At 35.3% G+C, this 14,259-nt stretch overlaps 2 protein-coding genes across 9 annotated transcripts in view; one reads left to right on the forward strand and one right to left on the reverse strand.

Annotated features, from left to right (window-relative positions):
- LRRIQ3 (leucine rich repeats and IQ motif containing 3) overlaps nucleotides 1-4,682 on the reverse strand; it is a 257,386-nt gene extending 252,704 nt beyond the window's left edge. For all 5 annotated transcript variants that reach the window (XR_015254801.1, XM_086717280.1, XM_086717282.1 and 2 more), the window contains exon 1: nucleotides 4,540-4,682. The gene's annotated coding sequence lies outside the window, so the exon portion shown is untranslated. The remainder of the gene's footprint in view (nucleotides 1-4,539) is intronic.
- A 76-nt stretch (nucleotides 4,683-4,758) lies between these two features.
- Nucleotides 4,759-13,146, forward strand: FPGT (fucose-1-phosphate guanylyltransferase). 4 transcript variants are annotated; one of them, XM_086717286.1, is made up of 5 exons: nucleotides 4,798-4,936; nucleotides 5,835-5,950; nucleotides 6,634-6,801; nucleotides 8,661-8,753; nucleotides 10,520-13,146. In XM_086717286.1, the coding sequence occupies exons 2-5, from the start codon at nucleotides 5,893-5,895 to the stop codon at nucleotides 11,974-11,976; spliced, it is 1,776 nt and encodes a 591-aa protein (XP_086573412.1). In that variant the 5' UTR covers nucleotides 4,798-4,936; nucleotides 5,835-5,892; the 3' UTR covers nucleotides 11,977-13,146. The 4 variants fall into 4 exon arrangements, with proteins under 4 accessions (XP_086573414.1, XP_086573413.1, XP_025768504.1 ...); XM_086717288.1 differs by lacking the exon at nucleotides 5,835-5,950 and having other exon boundaries at nucleotides 4,759-4,936; nucleotides 11,337-11,651; XM_025912719.2 differs by lacking the exon at nucleotides 5,835-5,950 and having other exon boundaries at nucleotides 4,760-4,936.
- The last annotated feature ends 1,113 nt before the right edge of the window (nucleotides 13,147-14,259 follow it).

Here is a 14,259-nt window from a genome sequence, read left to right on the forward strand (position 1 = left end):
GAGGGAGGTGGGCAGGGAGATGGTTGAAGTAGGTGATGGGGATTAAAGAGTACACTTAGACCAATGAGCACTGAGTAATGTAGAGAATTGTTGAGTCCCTACATTGTACACCTGAGACCAATATAACACTGTATGTTAACTATACTGGAATTAAAGTTAAAAACTTAATGAAAAATTATTTCCTTTAAATAAAAAAATTAATTAAAGACATAATTTGCAAACAGTAATGTCAAATGAATAAGAAAACAAGCTACACAATGGGAGAAAATATTTGCAAACGATACATCTGATAAAGGATTTTTATTTAAAATATATAAAGAACACTTGGGGCGCCTGGGTGGCGCAGTCGGTTAAGCGTCCGACTTCAGCCAGGTCACGATCTCGCGGTCCGGGAGTTCGAGCCCCGCGTCGGGCTCTGGGCTGATGGCTCAGAGCCTGGAGCCTGTTTCCGATTCTGTGTCTCCCTCTCTCTCTGCCCCTCCCCCGTTCATGCTCTGTCTCTCTCTGTCCCAAAAATAAATAAACGTTGAAAAAAAAAAATTAAAAAAAAAAAAAATAAAATATATAAAGAACACTTAAAACTAAACAATAAGGGAAATAAACAACCAGATTTTAAAAATGGGCCAAAGACCTTAATAGATACTTCACCAAAAAAGATATACAGATGTCAAATAAGTACATGAAAGCTGTTCCTCCTCACATGTCATCAGGGAAATGCATATTAAAACAACAATGAAATAACATTACACACCTATTAGAATGGCCAAAACCTGAACACTGACACCACAAACTGCTGGCAAAGATGTGTAGCAATAGAAACTGTCATTCATTGCTGGTAGGAATGCAAAACAGTATAGCAACTTTGGAAGACAGTTTGGCCGTATCTTATAAGACTAAATATACTCTTATCATAAGATCCAGTAATTGCACTTCTTGGTATTTATCTTTTGCCATATGAATGTTCATAACAGCTTTATTCACAATTGCAAAAATTTGGGAACAACCAAGATGTCCTTCAGTAGTTGAAAGGATAAAGTGTGGCACATCCAGATAATGGACTATTACTCAGCACTAAAAAGAAATGGTTATCAAGAATGAAAAGACATAGTGTACCTTAAATGCACACTACTAAGTGAAAGACATCAGTATGAAAAGGCTATGTAGTATAGGATTACAACTATATGGCATTATGGAAAAAGCAGAACCATGGAGACAGTAAAAAGATTAGTGGTGGCAGAGTTCACGGGGTGGATGACTAGGCAGAACACAGATTTTTAGACAGTGAAACAATTCTGAATATTATAATGATGAACACATGTCATCATACTTTGTCCAAACCCATAGAATATACACCAAGAGTGAAATGTAAGGTAAATTATGGACTTTGGGTGATTATGACATGTCAATATAAATTCATCAACTGTAACAAATGTACCATTCTGGTGGGGGGATGTTAATGACAGGGTAGGCTATGCACATGTGAATTATGTGGGAGTATATTGGAAATCTCTGAATTTTCTTCTCAATTTTTCTGTGAAACTAAAACTGCTCTAAAAAATAAAGTCTTAAAAAAATAATAAAGGAGGATGTCAAATAGAAGTTTGGGGGATAAAATTTTTTCCTTGGTCCTCCAGAAAGGTGAGAAACGTGAGGGTTCCTTCAACAGGATACAGTGGGAAAAAAATACTTTATTTGGCTAGAACACGCTAGCCAAATAAATAAATTCAAATAAATGGAAGAGTAAAAAGATATTTTTGCTTATACTGCATGTCAGAAAGAGTAGGAGGAGGAACAGTGGTTGTGCAGAGAGATGAAACACAAGGAATGGAAAAGATCAGAGCCCTAGCGTGAACTGATCAAACCATGCACCAAGAGAATCGTGGTGCACAATCTAGAACCCTCTTCATTTAGTTCCAGTTTCTTCTTGTGAAGGAAAAAAAAATGTTTGGAAACAAAATTAATATTCTTCTCTACAACTTCCACACAACAGTCATAGTTATGCCCATAGTAATAGGAACAACCTGACTGGAATTAACTCTAAACAAGCATAAGCATCTTATTGGGGTGACAGTTGCACAGCGCAGTAAACTTACTAAAAATCATTAAATTGTTCACTTACAACAGGTTAAGTTAATGTCATATAAATTATGCCTCAGTAAAATTCTTTTAAAAATCTATCTCACTCTTCTTTACGGTACTTCTTCAGATACTCTCTACTCTCCTCCCACACAAAAAAAGCCCAAATGTCTCCACAAAATACCATTTTTCAACTATTATATAGTTCAGTTTGTCTGACATCCCTTTCAAAATGTGGAATCCATGATTAAATATGTCATTTCCAATGTGTTTTACTTATAAAGAATTAATGGGTTTACTACTTAGCTGTGTTAGCATATTTTATTGTGGTTACCGTACCTTATGACTATTTAAACAACCATATCACACTGTTTGATTATATTAAACATAAACTTAAATCCCTAGATATTTTTACCCCCCAAAATCTACTTCCAACGAAATTACTCCCACTAATATGGTATTCAATATTTTTTCATTTTTACTTAAAAATTAATATTAATGAACAGTTGAGAAAAAAAAAGAGGGAAGAACAAAAACCATAGTTGATAAGGTGGTATATTTACTTCCAACACATTTTATATGAATAATGTAATCATATCAGGAAAAAATAATATTGATTTCTATGGCCATCCTTTCCAGGTCCCAAGAATGCTGTATTTAATAGTCTATGTAATACAGTCTATTACATCAGCCTGTTCTAGTCCCTTCACACTTCTCACTATCCAAAATTTTCTTATTTGGTCACATTTTCATTGTTTACCTTGTTACTATGCACAATCCTTGAACTTCACCTTTCTTCCCCTAGGATCTCATCTAGTTCAGTAGTTTAAAATTAATTCCATTAACTCTAACCCAACCTTAAAGTTATCCCTCTGGAGAGGTCTGTGAACTGCAGAATCACAGGCACATAGCCTCACACTGTCTCTAACTCTGAGGACTCAAAAAATTCTCTCTCCAGCCCAGACCTCTCTTATGAACCCTGGACTCATATGTGTAATGCCTACAGACACATACACACACAAACTTTCATTACATATGCGTGACATACACATATATCTATATAGTCTACATGTCTAAAAGCAAACTCTGGACTCTCCCCACTACTCCACCAACACTCCCCATCCGCAGTCTTTCCCATCTCAACTGATAGCTGTTCTATCCTTGAGGTGGTCAGTCTTGACCCCTCTCATTCTCTAACATTCCACAACCATATCATTAGCAAATTGTATTGGTTGTGCCTTCAAAAATATGTCCAGAATGTAATCAATTTCTCAGCATCCCTACTGTTACCATCGTTGCCAAGCCTTCACCAACTCTATCCTTGCCCTACCCTCCACCATGTCTATTTTCACATTTCTGAGTGATCTTTTTAGACATAAGGCAAGTCACATAAAAACTCTGCAATGGCTTCGTTGTATACAGTATAAAACAAAATCCCTTCTTTAGGGGTTTTTCACCTCTCTGATCTTTATCACTCACTCCCTTTTGTTCACTCTCACCTCACTCAAGTCGTATCATATAAATGTTCTTAATGTTTTGTTTTTATTAACAACACAAAACTTCTAAACGGCGAAACTATGAAAGAGTAATCTCCATTTTTACTGAAATGTACCTTAAGTACAGAATTAAATGCAGAGCGAAGCCTTTAGGAAAAAAAAAAAAAAAAAAAAAACTAAGTTAAGTTCATGGCAAGAACTTATAGGGCCTTGAATGCCCACCTGTGTTACTGATGAAGGCTTTAGGAAGACAGGTTTCTGAAATAAATCAAACTGCATGATGTGGTAGATGAGTTCTGGGTTTGGGATTCAAGTAGCGTGCTTAAATCTCCTCTTCTACTGATCGTGAGCCCTTGACTATTGGCCTCTCTGTTTCTTAAAATTGTTGTATGTAAGCATGAATAGGTTCATCTGTAAAACTCATTATAAACTTGTGCTTTACAAAAGAAATACTTACAGGTATCTACCAAAATGCATCTAGTAAGTCTGACTTATTCCCAGTAATGTTATTTAAAGTTCTTGATCAATCCGCATATACAACAGAATGACAGCTGAAGCAACCAAAACCACGAATGTTAAGAGACCTGTTGCAGACTGAATTTTATACAATGGACAAAAGCCTATGAAGTGAACTCAAAACTGAGAGGGTTGGAGAGTCTCACTTACTAAGAAACACAAGGGCAAAGAAGCCACAAACCTAAGGTTCCTTAAGAGAATATAGATCTTGAATGTTGAGACTGTACATCTGGATCTGGATTTGGTGCAGATTGTTTCAGATAACAACCCTGAGGGAGGAATTAACTATAAAGACGTCTTTGGGAACTGCTCCCCGCTAAAACAAATCTGAAACAAATCACGAGTTGAAAGGACGAACCACCTTTCGAAGGAAAGCTGGAAGCTAGGTTGTACTTTTGTCTTCTCAGCGGGTCAGTTCTAGCAATTTTATCACTCAACCCGAATAACTCACCGGGTCAACAGGGCTGCAAAGCCTTATGAGTTGGGAACAAGAGGCCCAGACCCGGCACAGTCCGACAAATCACTAGGTGGCCATCTGCTCCAGAGACCGTTGCTAGGGAAACACGGCAAGGCTTTGCACTCTGACCCCCAGGATTTTCTCCCGGCAGGCCACCGCTCTGGGGGCGTGGTTACGTGAGTGACGCACGTAAGGGGCGGAATAGAGGCAAACCGGACCCAGGAACGGGTTACATCCTGAGGCGCATGCGTGCTGCGCCAGCCGGAGGATACCTGGAAGGCTTCAGCTGGTCTCGGGGGAAGTTTTGCTATGGCTGCTGCAAACGCGCTCTTAGGCGTAGCTCTGCGAGAAGCCACCCAGCGAAAATTGCAGAGGTTTTCAGAACTGAGAGGTAGCAAAGGGGGAACCCCAGCTTTCCGCGGCAGTGGACATGGAGGGAACTTTACGTGCCGGGAAATTTGCTGGACTATCACTTCCGGTCTGCTCACCTTCGGCTTTATAGCTAATAACTCGGCTTGATTTTTTTCTTCTGTCACTGCCCTTTCTTTGCGTCATGTTGTTACTTTTTTTTTTTACTTTATTCTTAGTAACATGTATATATCAAAACAAAGGAGAAGAAAGAAAATTATTCTGACTAGTGAGGCTATCAATCCAAGTTACACATTTGGTTAGCCTATTAACAAAAGTTACTTTAGATAAATCTAAACTGTCTAAAGCTCAGTATTTGACCATTACAAATATTATTTTAGCCTTCTCCAATCCCCTTGCCTACTTCACCAATTTGTTACATGCTATGAATGCATACTGAGTAAAAATCAGGACATGGAAGAATTATGGGTCAAAATTTAAAAGGGGAAATTTGTATCAAATAAAATTTTTTAAAGACTGTGCTATTTGTCATTCCTTATACAACTATCTAATAAAATTAGTCATTTTTGGTGAAGTTTCTGCATTAAAAATATAAATAATAAAATATGTAGGAATAATAGATTCTGGCTGACAAAAACTGTTAACTAATTAAAATCTTTTTTTTTTTAATTTTTTTTTTTAATGTTTATTTATTTTTGAGACAGAGAGATACAGAGTATGAACAGGGGAGGGGCAGAAAGAGAGGGAGACACAGAATCTGAAATGGGCTCCAGGCTCTGAGCTGTCAGCACAGAGCCTGACGCAGGGCTCGAACTCACAGACTGTGAGATCATGACCTGAGCCGAAGTCAGACGCTTAACCGACTGAGCCACCCAGGCGCCCCAATTAAAATCTTTATTCGTCTTTTTTTACCAATAAAGAGCGTCAGTTTAGTCTGTTTTTAAATGAGTGCATCAGGGACTTGGGAACTTTTCTGTTATGCAGAATTTTAGGTCATACTTCAAAGCCTTTGTAAACTTGCATGGCTCATCTTCAGGTAATAAAAAATAAAGTACCTGAATTTATAAACAGTAACATTGTAGGAATAGATCCTTGGGTTGAATCTTACTCAGCCAACAAACACTAAGTGGTCCTAATATGTGAAAATTGCTTTTCACAGCTGGAGATTCATTTATTCATTTTTTTTTTTAAGTTTTATTTATTTGGGGAAGAGAGCACGAGCAGGGGAGGGAAAGAAAGAGAAGGAGAGAGAGAATCCCAAGCAGGCCCCGCATTGACAGTATACAGCCTGACTGGGGGTTGATCCCATGAACCTTGAGATCATGACCTGAGCCGAGATAAAGAATCCGAGGCATAGCTGACTGAGCCATCTAAGCACCCCCGTTTATTCTTTTTGTCTCCTCTTCTTACTTAAGAATTGAGGTAATTTTTAGCAAGGCAAGAATACTTCTCTTAATCAAGAAACATAGCAACTTTCAGAATATTTAAATAAATGGACTGTAGACCATGAAAGGAGCAAGTAATCTAAAAGGGGAAAATGCAAAATTTGTGAACAATCTTCAGTAGAAATAGTTTGAATCAAACTAGCTAGCCACTAATTATTCCGTAATTCTGAAAAGAAGTTAAGTGTATGAAGATAGTTTTTCATTTTTCTTTCTAATAGGCAAATTTGTAACAGCTAGAGATTTCTGATACTCATTTCCTTGCTTTTTCACACAGGCAAACCTGTGGCAGCTGGAGAATTCTGGGACATTGTTGCAATAACAGCAGCTGATGAAAAACAGGAACTTGCTTATAAGCAACAGCTCTCAGAAAAGCTGAAAAAAAAGGAGTTACCCCTTGGAGTCCAGTATCATGTTTTTGTTGACCCTGCTGGAGCCAAAATAGGTATGCTATATATAATCAGATTTATATCATAGGTTCTGAACACAATGATTGCTGAAGAAAAGCTTTCCTATGGCTCACAGTTGATGAGCCCTATATCTTTCTACCCATAGTCTTTCCAGGCTTTAAAAATTTAATGTAGGGGCGCCTGGGTGGCGCAGTCGGTTAAGCGTCCGACTTCAGCCAGGTCACGATCTCGCGGTCCGGGAGTTCGAGCCCCGCGTCAGGCTCTGGGCTGATGGCTCAGAGCCTGGAGCCTGTTTCCGATTCTGTGTCTCCCTCTCTCTCTGCCCCTCCCCCGTTCATGCTCTGTCTCTCTCTGTCGCAAAAATAAATAAATGTTGAAAAAAAAAATTAAAAAAAAAAAAAAATTTAATGTAAATTTACTATTTTTTAAGAAAAAGGCATAGTAACTGTTTACACATTGTGACTTACCATGAAAAACTTGCAGAATGTTATTAAGAAAAGAATATTATTTGTTTTAATAAAATTAAAACAAAATTTATTTTAATAAAATTTTAAAATTAATGTTAAATATTCTTTTGGACTTTATCAGTAGGGTTCTTAAGTTCCCTCCTAACTCCATAGTTTGTTCAGAGATTTACATGAAGGTTGCAAATCAGCACTATATACACACACATATATACACACATATATGTGTGTATATACACATAAGGCATAGCTGACTTAAACTGGGTTTTGAAAGTAGTATCTATGATATTAGGCCATTATATATAATATATATATATATATACACACACACACACATATATATATACACACACATGTATACACACACACACATATGTGTATACACATATGTGTGTGTGTGTGTGTGTGTGTGTGTGTGTGTATATATAATATAATGGCCTAATATCATAGATACTACTTTCAAAACCCAGTTTAAGTCAGCTATGCCTTTTGACCTTCATTGCAAGAAAATATGTGCTATTTTTCTGGAGGCTATTTTCCATGTGATACTTAAAACTAAAGCCCCTGATACCATATGGGATATTTATATCTGATACCAGCATTGTTCTAATTAACCAGTGTTTTAATCCTCACAATGGTGCAGTCAGTACTTTAATAATTCCCATTTTATAGATGGGAATCTGAGGCACAGAATGTTAAATAACCTGCACAAGGTAACTAGTAAGTGTAGTTATGTTTAAGATGTATTTTAGGACACCAGGTTCTAAGAAAATTTTTTTTGAGTTTGTTTGTTTGTTTGTTTGTTTATTTATTTATTTAGAGACCATGAGCAGGGGAGGGGCAGAGAGAGAGAGGGACAGAATCCCAAGCAGGATCCCTGATACCAGGGCAGCCCCTGGGGTGGGGCTCGAACTCAGGACCCTTGAGATCATGTCCTGAGCCATTATGACCTGAGCCAAGGTCAAGAGTCTGACACTCAACCGACTGAACCACCCAGGTGCTCCTCTAAGAAACTTTTTAGAAAGGACATCTAACTCAAATCTTTGGTTATGTCATGTGGGGGGGAATTATTTTAATGGGTTTTTCAGTTTGTAACTCCAAATGAATGTGTATACTTAGAGTATTCCACTGTTTCAGATTGCCTAATTTATCATTTTTCCTTTGTTTTAATTACTGTTTTCAAGAGAAGATTATAATCTCATCATTTATTACCAAGTGCTGATCTCTGGGTTTCATTTCCAATTGTTTATTTATTTAAATGCTGTAAAATGTGTATTTAACTTGATTCTTTTGCCTCTACCTTTGCTCTCTGCCTACTTAATTATAGCCAAAGGCCATATCCTCAAAGTTATAACACCAAACCTTACCATAATAACAAATTTTCAGCAGGTTTCTAAGAAATAAGTTGTGGTTTTACTTTCATTTTTAAGGAAATGGAGGATCCACACTTTGTGCCCTTCGATGTTTGGAAAAGTTATATGGAGATAAATGGAATTCTTTTACCATCCTATTAATTCATTCTGGTAAAGTTACACATTTTCTTTTTTCCAATTTACATCTTACCTTTGATGTCTTAGGGACTTTTTTCTACCTTGCAAATACTTTCCTTTTTTTAAATTTTTGTCTTTGAAGTTACTCTTCTTTGAAAATAAATATTTCATGTTTTTCTTGATTATTTTAAAGTTATAAGCAGCATAATGTTTTTTGACAAATTTATCTTTTGGAATGTATATAGAAAATTATTTACCGAAGATAGAAGTCATCAAAATATGAACATTTCTCAGTAATGCTTTAAAAGGAATTGTTGTAGGGGAGAGGCTGGTTTAGCACTGTGATTTCCAGACTTTACCAAAACCTTCTATCATGCATTTTTATCTGATTATTGGTGGCAAAAGTCTTTAATGCTTAAAAGAATTTAAAAAGAAAAGAAAAAGTGGTGACAACACATGGAGATGACAAAAAAGTATGTAAGAGGAAGAGTCACACACAAAAGAAAACATTATAAGGCAGAAAAATAGGAAATAAATAATCTCAGAATAAAGATTTTTTTTTTTTTTAATTCAGTAAATGTAGTTGTATGAAAATCTTGGTTACATGAAAACCTCCACTCTTCTCTACTGGGGGCTGGTGAAAACTTTATTATGGACTGGCACCAGTCCAGGAACAGATATTTTAGAACTACTCATCTATATGACTTCCAAGGCATTTTTCATTTCTTATAGTTTATATACAGAACAATGATTCTTTGTAAAGATAATACCAAGTAAAGCATCCACGTTCTGATTTTAAGACTAACTCTAAAAAAGTAGAAAAATTCAAATATATAGCTTTATTCTGGAACCAATATGATTACCAATTAATAAAAATTAAGTTAGACACTCAAAATACATAGTTAGAAAGAGGTAATTCTTACAATTCTAAACTTAAGTTTTGGCTAATCTTTGGAAAAGGAAAAAAGTGGAAAGCATTAACTCTCATTTGCTGAACAACATACTCTGTGCCAAGTGCTCTACATAAAAGAAGATAAAGCAAGTATTACTCTTCATTTGCTGATTTGGAGTAAACCCAACGATAAGCAATTAAAAAGTGGTGAACCAGAGTTTGAACCTATTTTTGTCTACTCTACTATGTAATGTTGCCTCTCATTATAATTAGTTACATAAAAATGATGTAAGCTATTTAATGTACCTAAGAGAACATGCTTTTCAAGGAATTAAGAAGTCATAAGACTCATTTTAGAGGGAAAAATCCTGTTCAAATGAAAAACAAATATACATTTTAAAATGCTGTAAGTAAACGCAGCTTTATTTCCTTTGAGTGGATGTAATAATTTGAGGAAAGACACAGCATCTGGTAATTACAGTTTAATAATTATATTTTGGATTGGTATATTAGTTTTTTTGTGACTTTTTTCCCCTCTATGAAGTGCGTACCAAATGTAGGAGTTTAAATGTCGTGAAATTTACTGTTTGAAATGTAGATATAAGACCATGTTTTAGCCCATGGTCCTGTTTACTAGTTGTGCAGTTGATTCAAAACAATTCGCAGCTTCTGAAGTATAATAGAATTCTTTCTTAATCTAAAATTGTGTTATATCAAATCACTTGAGGAGAATTGTTCTTTGAATTTGTAACCTGGAATTTACTATTCTTTTCTGAGTAACAGTAATGCATTATATACATTAAATATCTTTAGAGATACTTTGAGTTGTCACTGATGCCCCTGGGTTTTTAAAATCTTACAGTCTTGTAAACATTTTACAACAGTTATTTTGTTTAATTTTATATAGGTGGTTACAGCCAACGCCTTCCAAATGCAAGTGCTCTGGGCAAAATTTTCACTGCGTTACCTTTCGGTAACCCCATTTATCAGATGTTGGAATTAAAACTAGCCATGTACATTGATTTCCCCTCACATATGAAACCTGGGATTCTGGTTACTTGTGCAGATGATATTGAACTTTATAGTGTTGGAGAATGTGAGTTTATTAGATTTGACAAACCTGGCTTTACAGCTTTAGCTCATCCTTCTAGTTTGACTGTTGGTACCACACATGGAGTATTTGTCTTAGAACCTTTTAATTATTTAGAATATAAAGACCTTGAATACAGGTGTTGCCATCGTTTCCTTCATAAGCCCAGCATAGAACAGATGCATCACTTTAATGCTGTGTGTAGACCTGGAAATTTTTCTCACCAGGACATGGCTGGGGGTGACACTACCCCTCTTAAATTAGAGTCTGAGTATGTCTACACGGACAGCCTATTTTACATGGATCATAAAACAGCAAAAAAATTACTTGCTTTTTATGAAAAAATAGGCACATTGAACTGTGAAATTGATGCCTATGGAGACTTTCTGCAGGCTTTGGGACCTGGAGCAACTGTGGAGTACACCAGAAACACATCAAATGTCACTAAAGAAGAGGCAGAGTTGACAGACATCAGGCAGAGAATATTTCATCTTCTGAAAGGAACCTCATTAAATGTTGTGGTTCTTAATAAATCCAAATTCTATCACATTGGAACAACTGAAGAATACTTGTTTCATTTTACTTCAGATAGCAGTTTGAAGTCAGAACTTGGCTTGCAGTCCATAGCTTTTAGCATCTTTTCTACAACACCAAAATGCTCTGGTAACACATCCTGTATCATTCAAAGTATACTGGATTCAGGATGTTCTGTGGCAACTGGCTCAGTTGTGGAGTATTCTAGATTGGGGCCTAATGTTTCAGTTGGGGAAAACTGCATTGTTAGTGGTTGTTCTGTCATAACAGAAGCTGTCCTGCCTGCAGATTCTTTTGTGTGTTCCTTAAGCTTGAAGATGAATGGATACTTGAAGTATTCAACTATGGCTTTTGGAGTGCAAGACAACTTGAAAAGGAATGTTAAAACATTGTCAGATATAAAGTTACTTCAATTCTTTGGAGTCTGTTTCCTGTCATGCCTAAATATTTGGAATCTGAAAGTTACAGAGGAACTGTTCTCTGGAAACAAGACATGTTTAAGTTTGTGGAATGCTCGTATTTTCCCAGCTTGTTCCTCTTTGAGTGATTCAGTTACAACATCCCTAAAAATGTTAAATGCTGTACAGAACAAATCAGCATTCAGCCTGAATAAGTATAAACTGTTGTCCATTGAAGAAATGCTTATCTACAAAGACGTAGAAGACATGATAACTTATAGGGAGCAAATTTTTCTAGAAATTACTTTAAATAGAAAACAGTTCGATTTAGAGGCATCTTAAATATTATATATACCTTATCTTTCTTGATAGAGCAAGATTGCAAATAGAAGAGTTTTCTGTAGGCTTTTGTTTGTTTTACTGAAGTGAATTAATGAAAATTACATTAACGTAATTGCTATAGCATAATATTAATAACAAAATCAAACATTTTTGATGAAAGAATATTTCAAGGCTGTAAGTTCAGAAAAGGGTTTTTTTGATATTACTATTTTAATTTTCTTTTAATAAAAACGGGTTTGTGGAGCATTGTTGTGTTCATATAGTACACAAGAAGTTTTAAATGATTTTCTAAACATACCTTTTTCCATCTTCTTTTTGGGCTTTGGTTTCAGTACAGGTCTACGTGTTAATTGGCATAGTACTAGTATAGTAGTATACTATAGCATATACTAGTAGTACAGTAGTAGAACATAGTAGTCCTATTCTGATGAACTGATAAAAATGGTATACATACAATAGGGTCTTCAAAGAACACTGTAGGAATTGAAATACTTTTTTGGAAACAAATTCATAGCTTACAAATTCAGATGAAAACAATGCTCCCAATATTGTGATTATTTAATTAATAAGTAATTAGATAGAGATAGCTCTAGTATTGATGATAAAAATCTATCTCATTTATTGCTCTTGCCAAAGTGAAACTAAAAGTGTTTATGTGGTATTTTACCTTATAAACTTGGACATATGTTTCTGTATCTTAAAATTTTCCTAAATTTCCATCCATACAAAAGCATACACATACACAAAACTCAAATATCTGTATGTGGAAAACGGTAGGAATAATTGGGATTCATTGATAATCATAAAAGTTTATTTGGGGCATTATTTGCAATCTCTTTTTAACCCCTTTAATAGAACTATTAAGTTACCAGATGGGCTGATTTTACTTTCTTTTTCTTACTTTTTGTCCTTGTACTGGTGATGATACTGAGAAGCAATAATTGACCGAAAGTTAAGCAGCAGGAAGGAGGCAGAAAAATAAAAAAATGAGAAAACTTACTGATGATAGACAGCTTCAAGAAAATAAAAATAGACTGGAATCTCAACTTATGTGCTGCTATTTTGCTATAAGCATGCACGTGAAAAGTCTTTATGTCAAAGTCTGATAAAAATTAGAGAAATGATTTGTCAATTTTGTGTTTTAACATGAATAAACTGAAATCCGAACTAGTCTGTGCTTCTTTTGTTTATATATTAATATGTGAATATGAAAATAACTGGTAAACCAGAAGTGGCTTGCCTGCCACCATTATTAGGCTATTTTATGTGTTTCATTTTGGTTTGGGGTTTTGTTTTATTTTCTTTTAAGGTTCTTCCCAAGGAGGAAATACAGATACATGATAGCTACTCTTTAGCATTTACTGATTTACTTGCAGAGCTTTCAGAGGATGTTGTATGTCTGTTATTGATTAAATGTTTAATACTGTATTTCACCTAATGTAAAGTACCATCAGTTATTAAAAATTACTGTTATTTTATGTTCCACTAAAGAGAAAACACTACCAAGAAAAATGTGAATCAATGCTTCCTTTTTTCCTTGGAGTTTTTATATTTATTTATTGAAAATCCTTTTTAAATGAACTTAAATACAGATTTTTATTGTTTAATCCTCTCACACATACATATAAAAGGAAGAAAAAGTGACATATTGACATATAGTTAAGACTTTTCTAAAACTTTACATTCAGTTTCAAACTCTTCTGAAACACTTTTCAACCCAAAAGTTATTAATATCCATGTGCTTCTACCCAGTACCATGTTCTGTGCTATCAAAGGTATTGGTAAAGCCGTATGCCCTAAGAGTGCCATCAGCACAATGCTATCTGGATTGCCTCAAAACCATCAACACCAGATACCTGTCCTGTAAGTTTTGATGCTGATTCTTTACTATTTGGCAAAATTTCAAAGTTGTATTTGTGCTGTAGTGTAATCATGTGTCTCTCTAGAAGGTAGGTGGCTTCTATTCAAAGTCAGTGGGAGGTTTCTGACAAATTGGTGGTCACTATTTTAATCATAATTCTGCACAGTGTATGGATTCTAGTTGCTTTGAAATGTTATCTGTTGGAAAGAATTTGATATTGTCTCTTGCCTTGAGATGCATTGTTTGGGGTATAGTATCACACATGTTTCCTGAACGGGTACCCTGACTCAACCAAAGTGATAGTCCCATGCATATATAAGTAAAAAGTTGAACATTTCCTCTTGATATCATTTTTATTTCATAAGGTAACAGGATTTAAATTTCATATATTTCTAAGATTTGTGAAGGATGGTTGTTATTTG

Source organism: Puma concolor, chromosome C1 (assembly GCF_028749965.1).
Source record: "Puma concolor isolate L17-30 chromosome C1, mPumCon1.1.hap2, whole genome shotgun sequence".
NCBI classification, from domain to species: domain Eukaryota; kingdom Metazoa; phylum Chordata; class Mammalia; order Carnivora; family Felidae; genus Puma; species Puma concolor.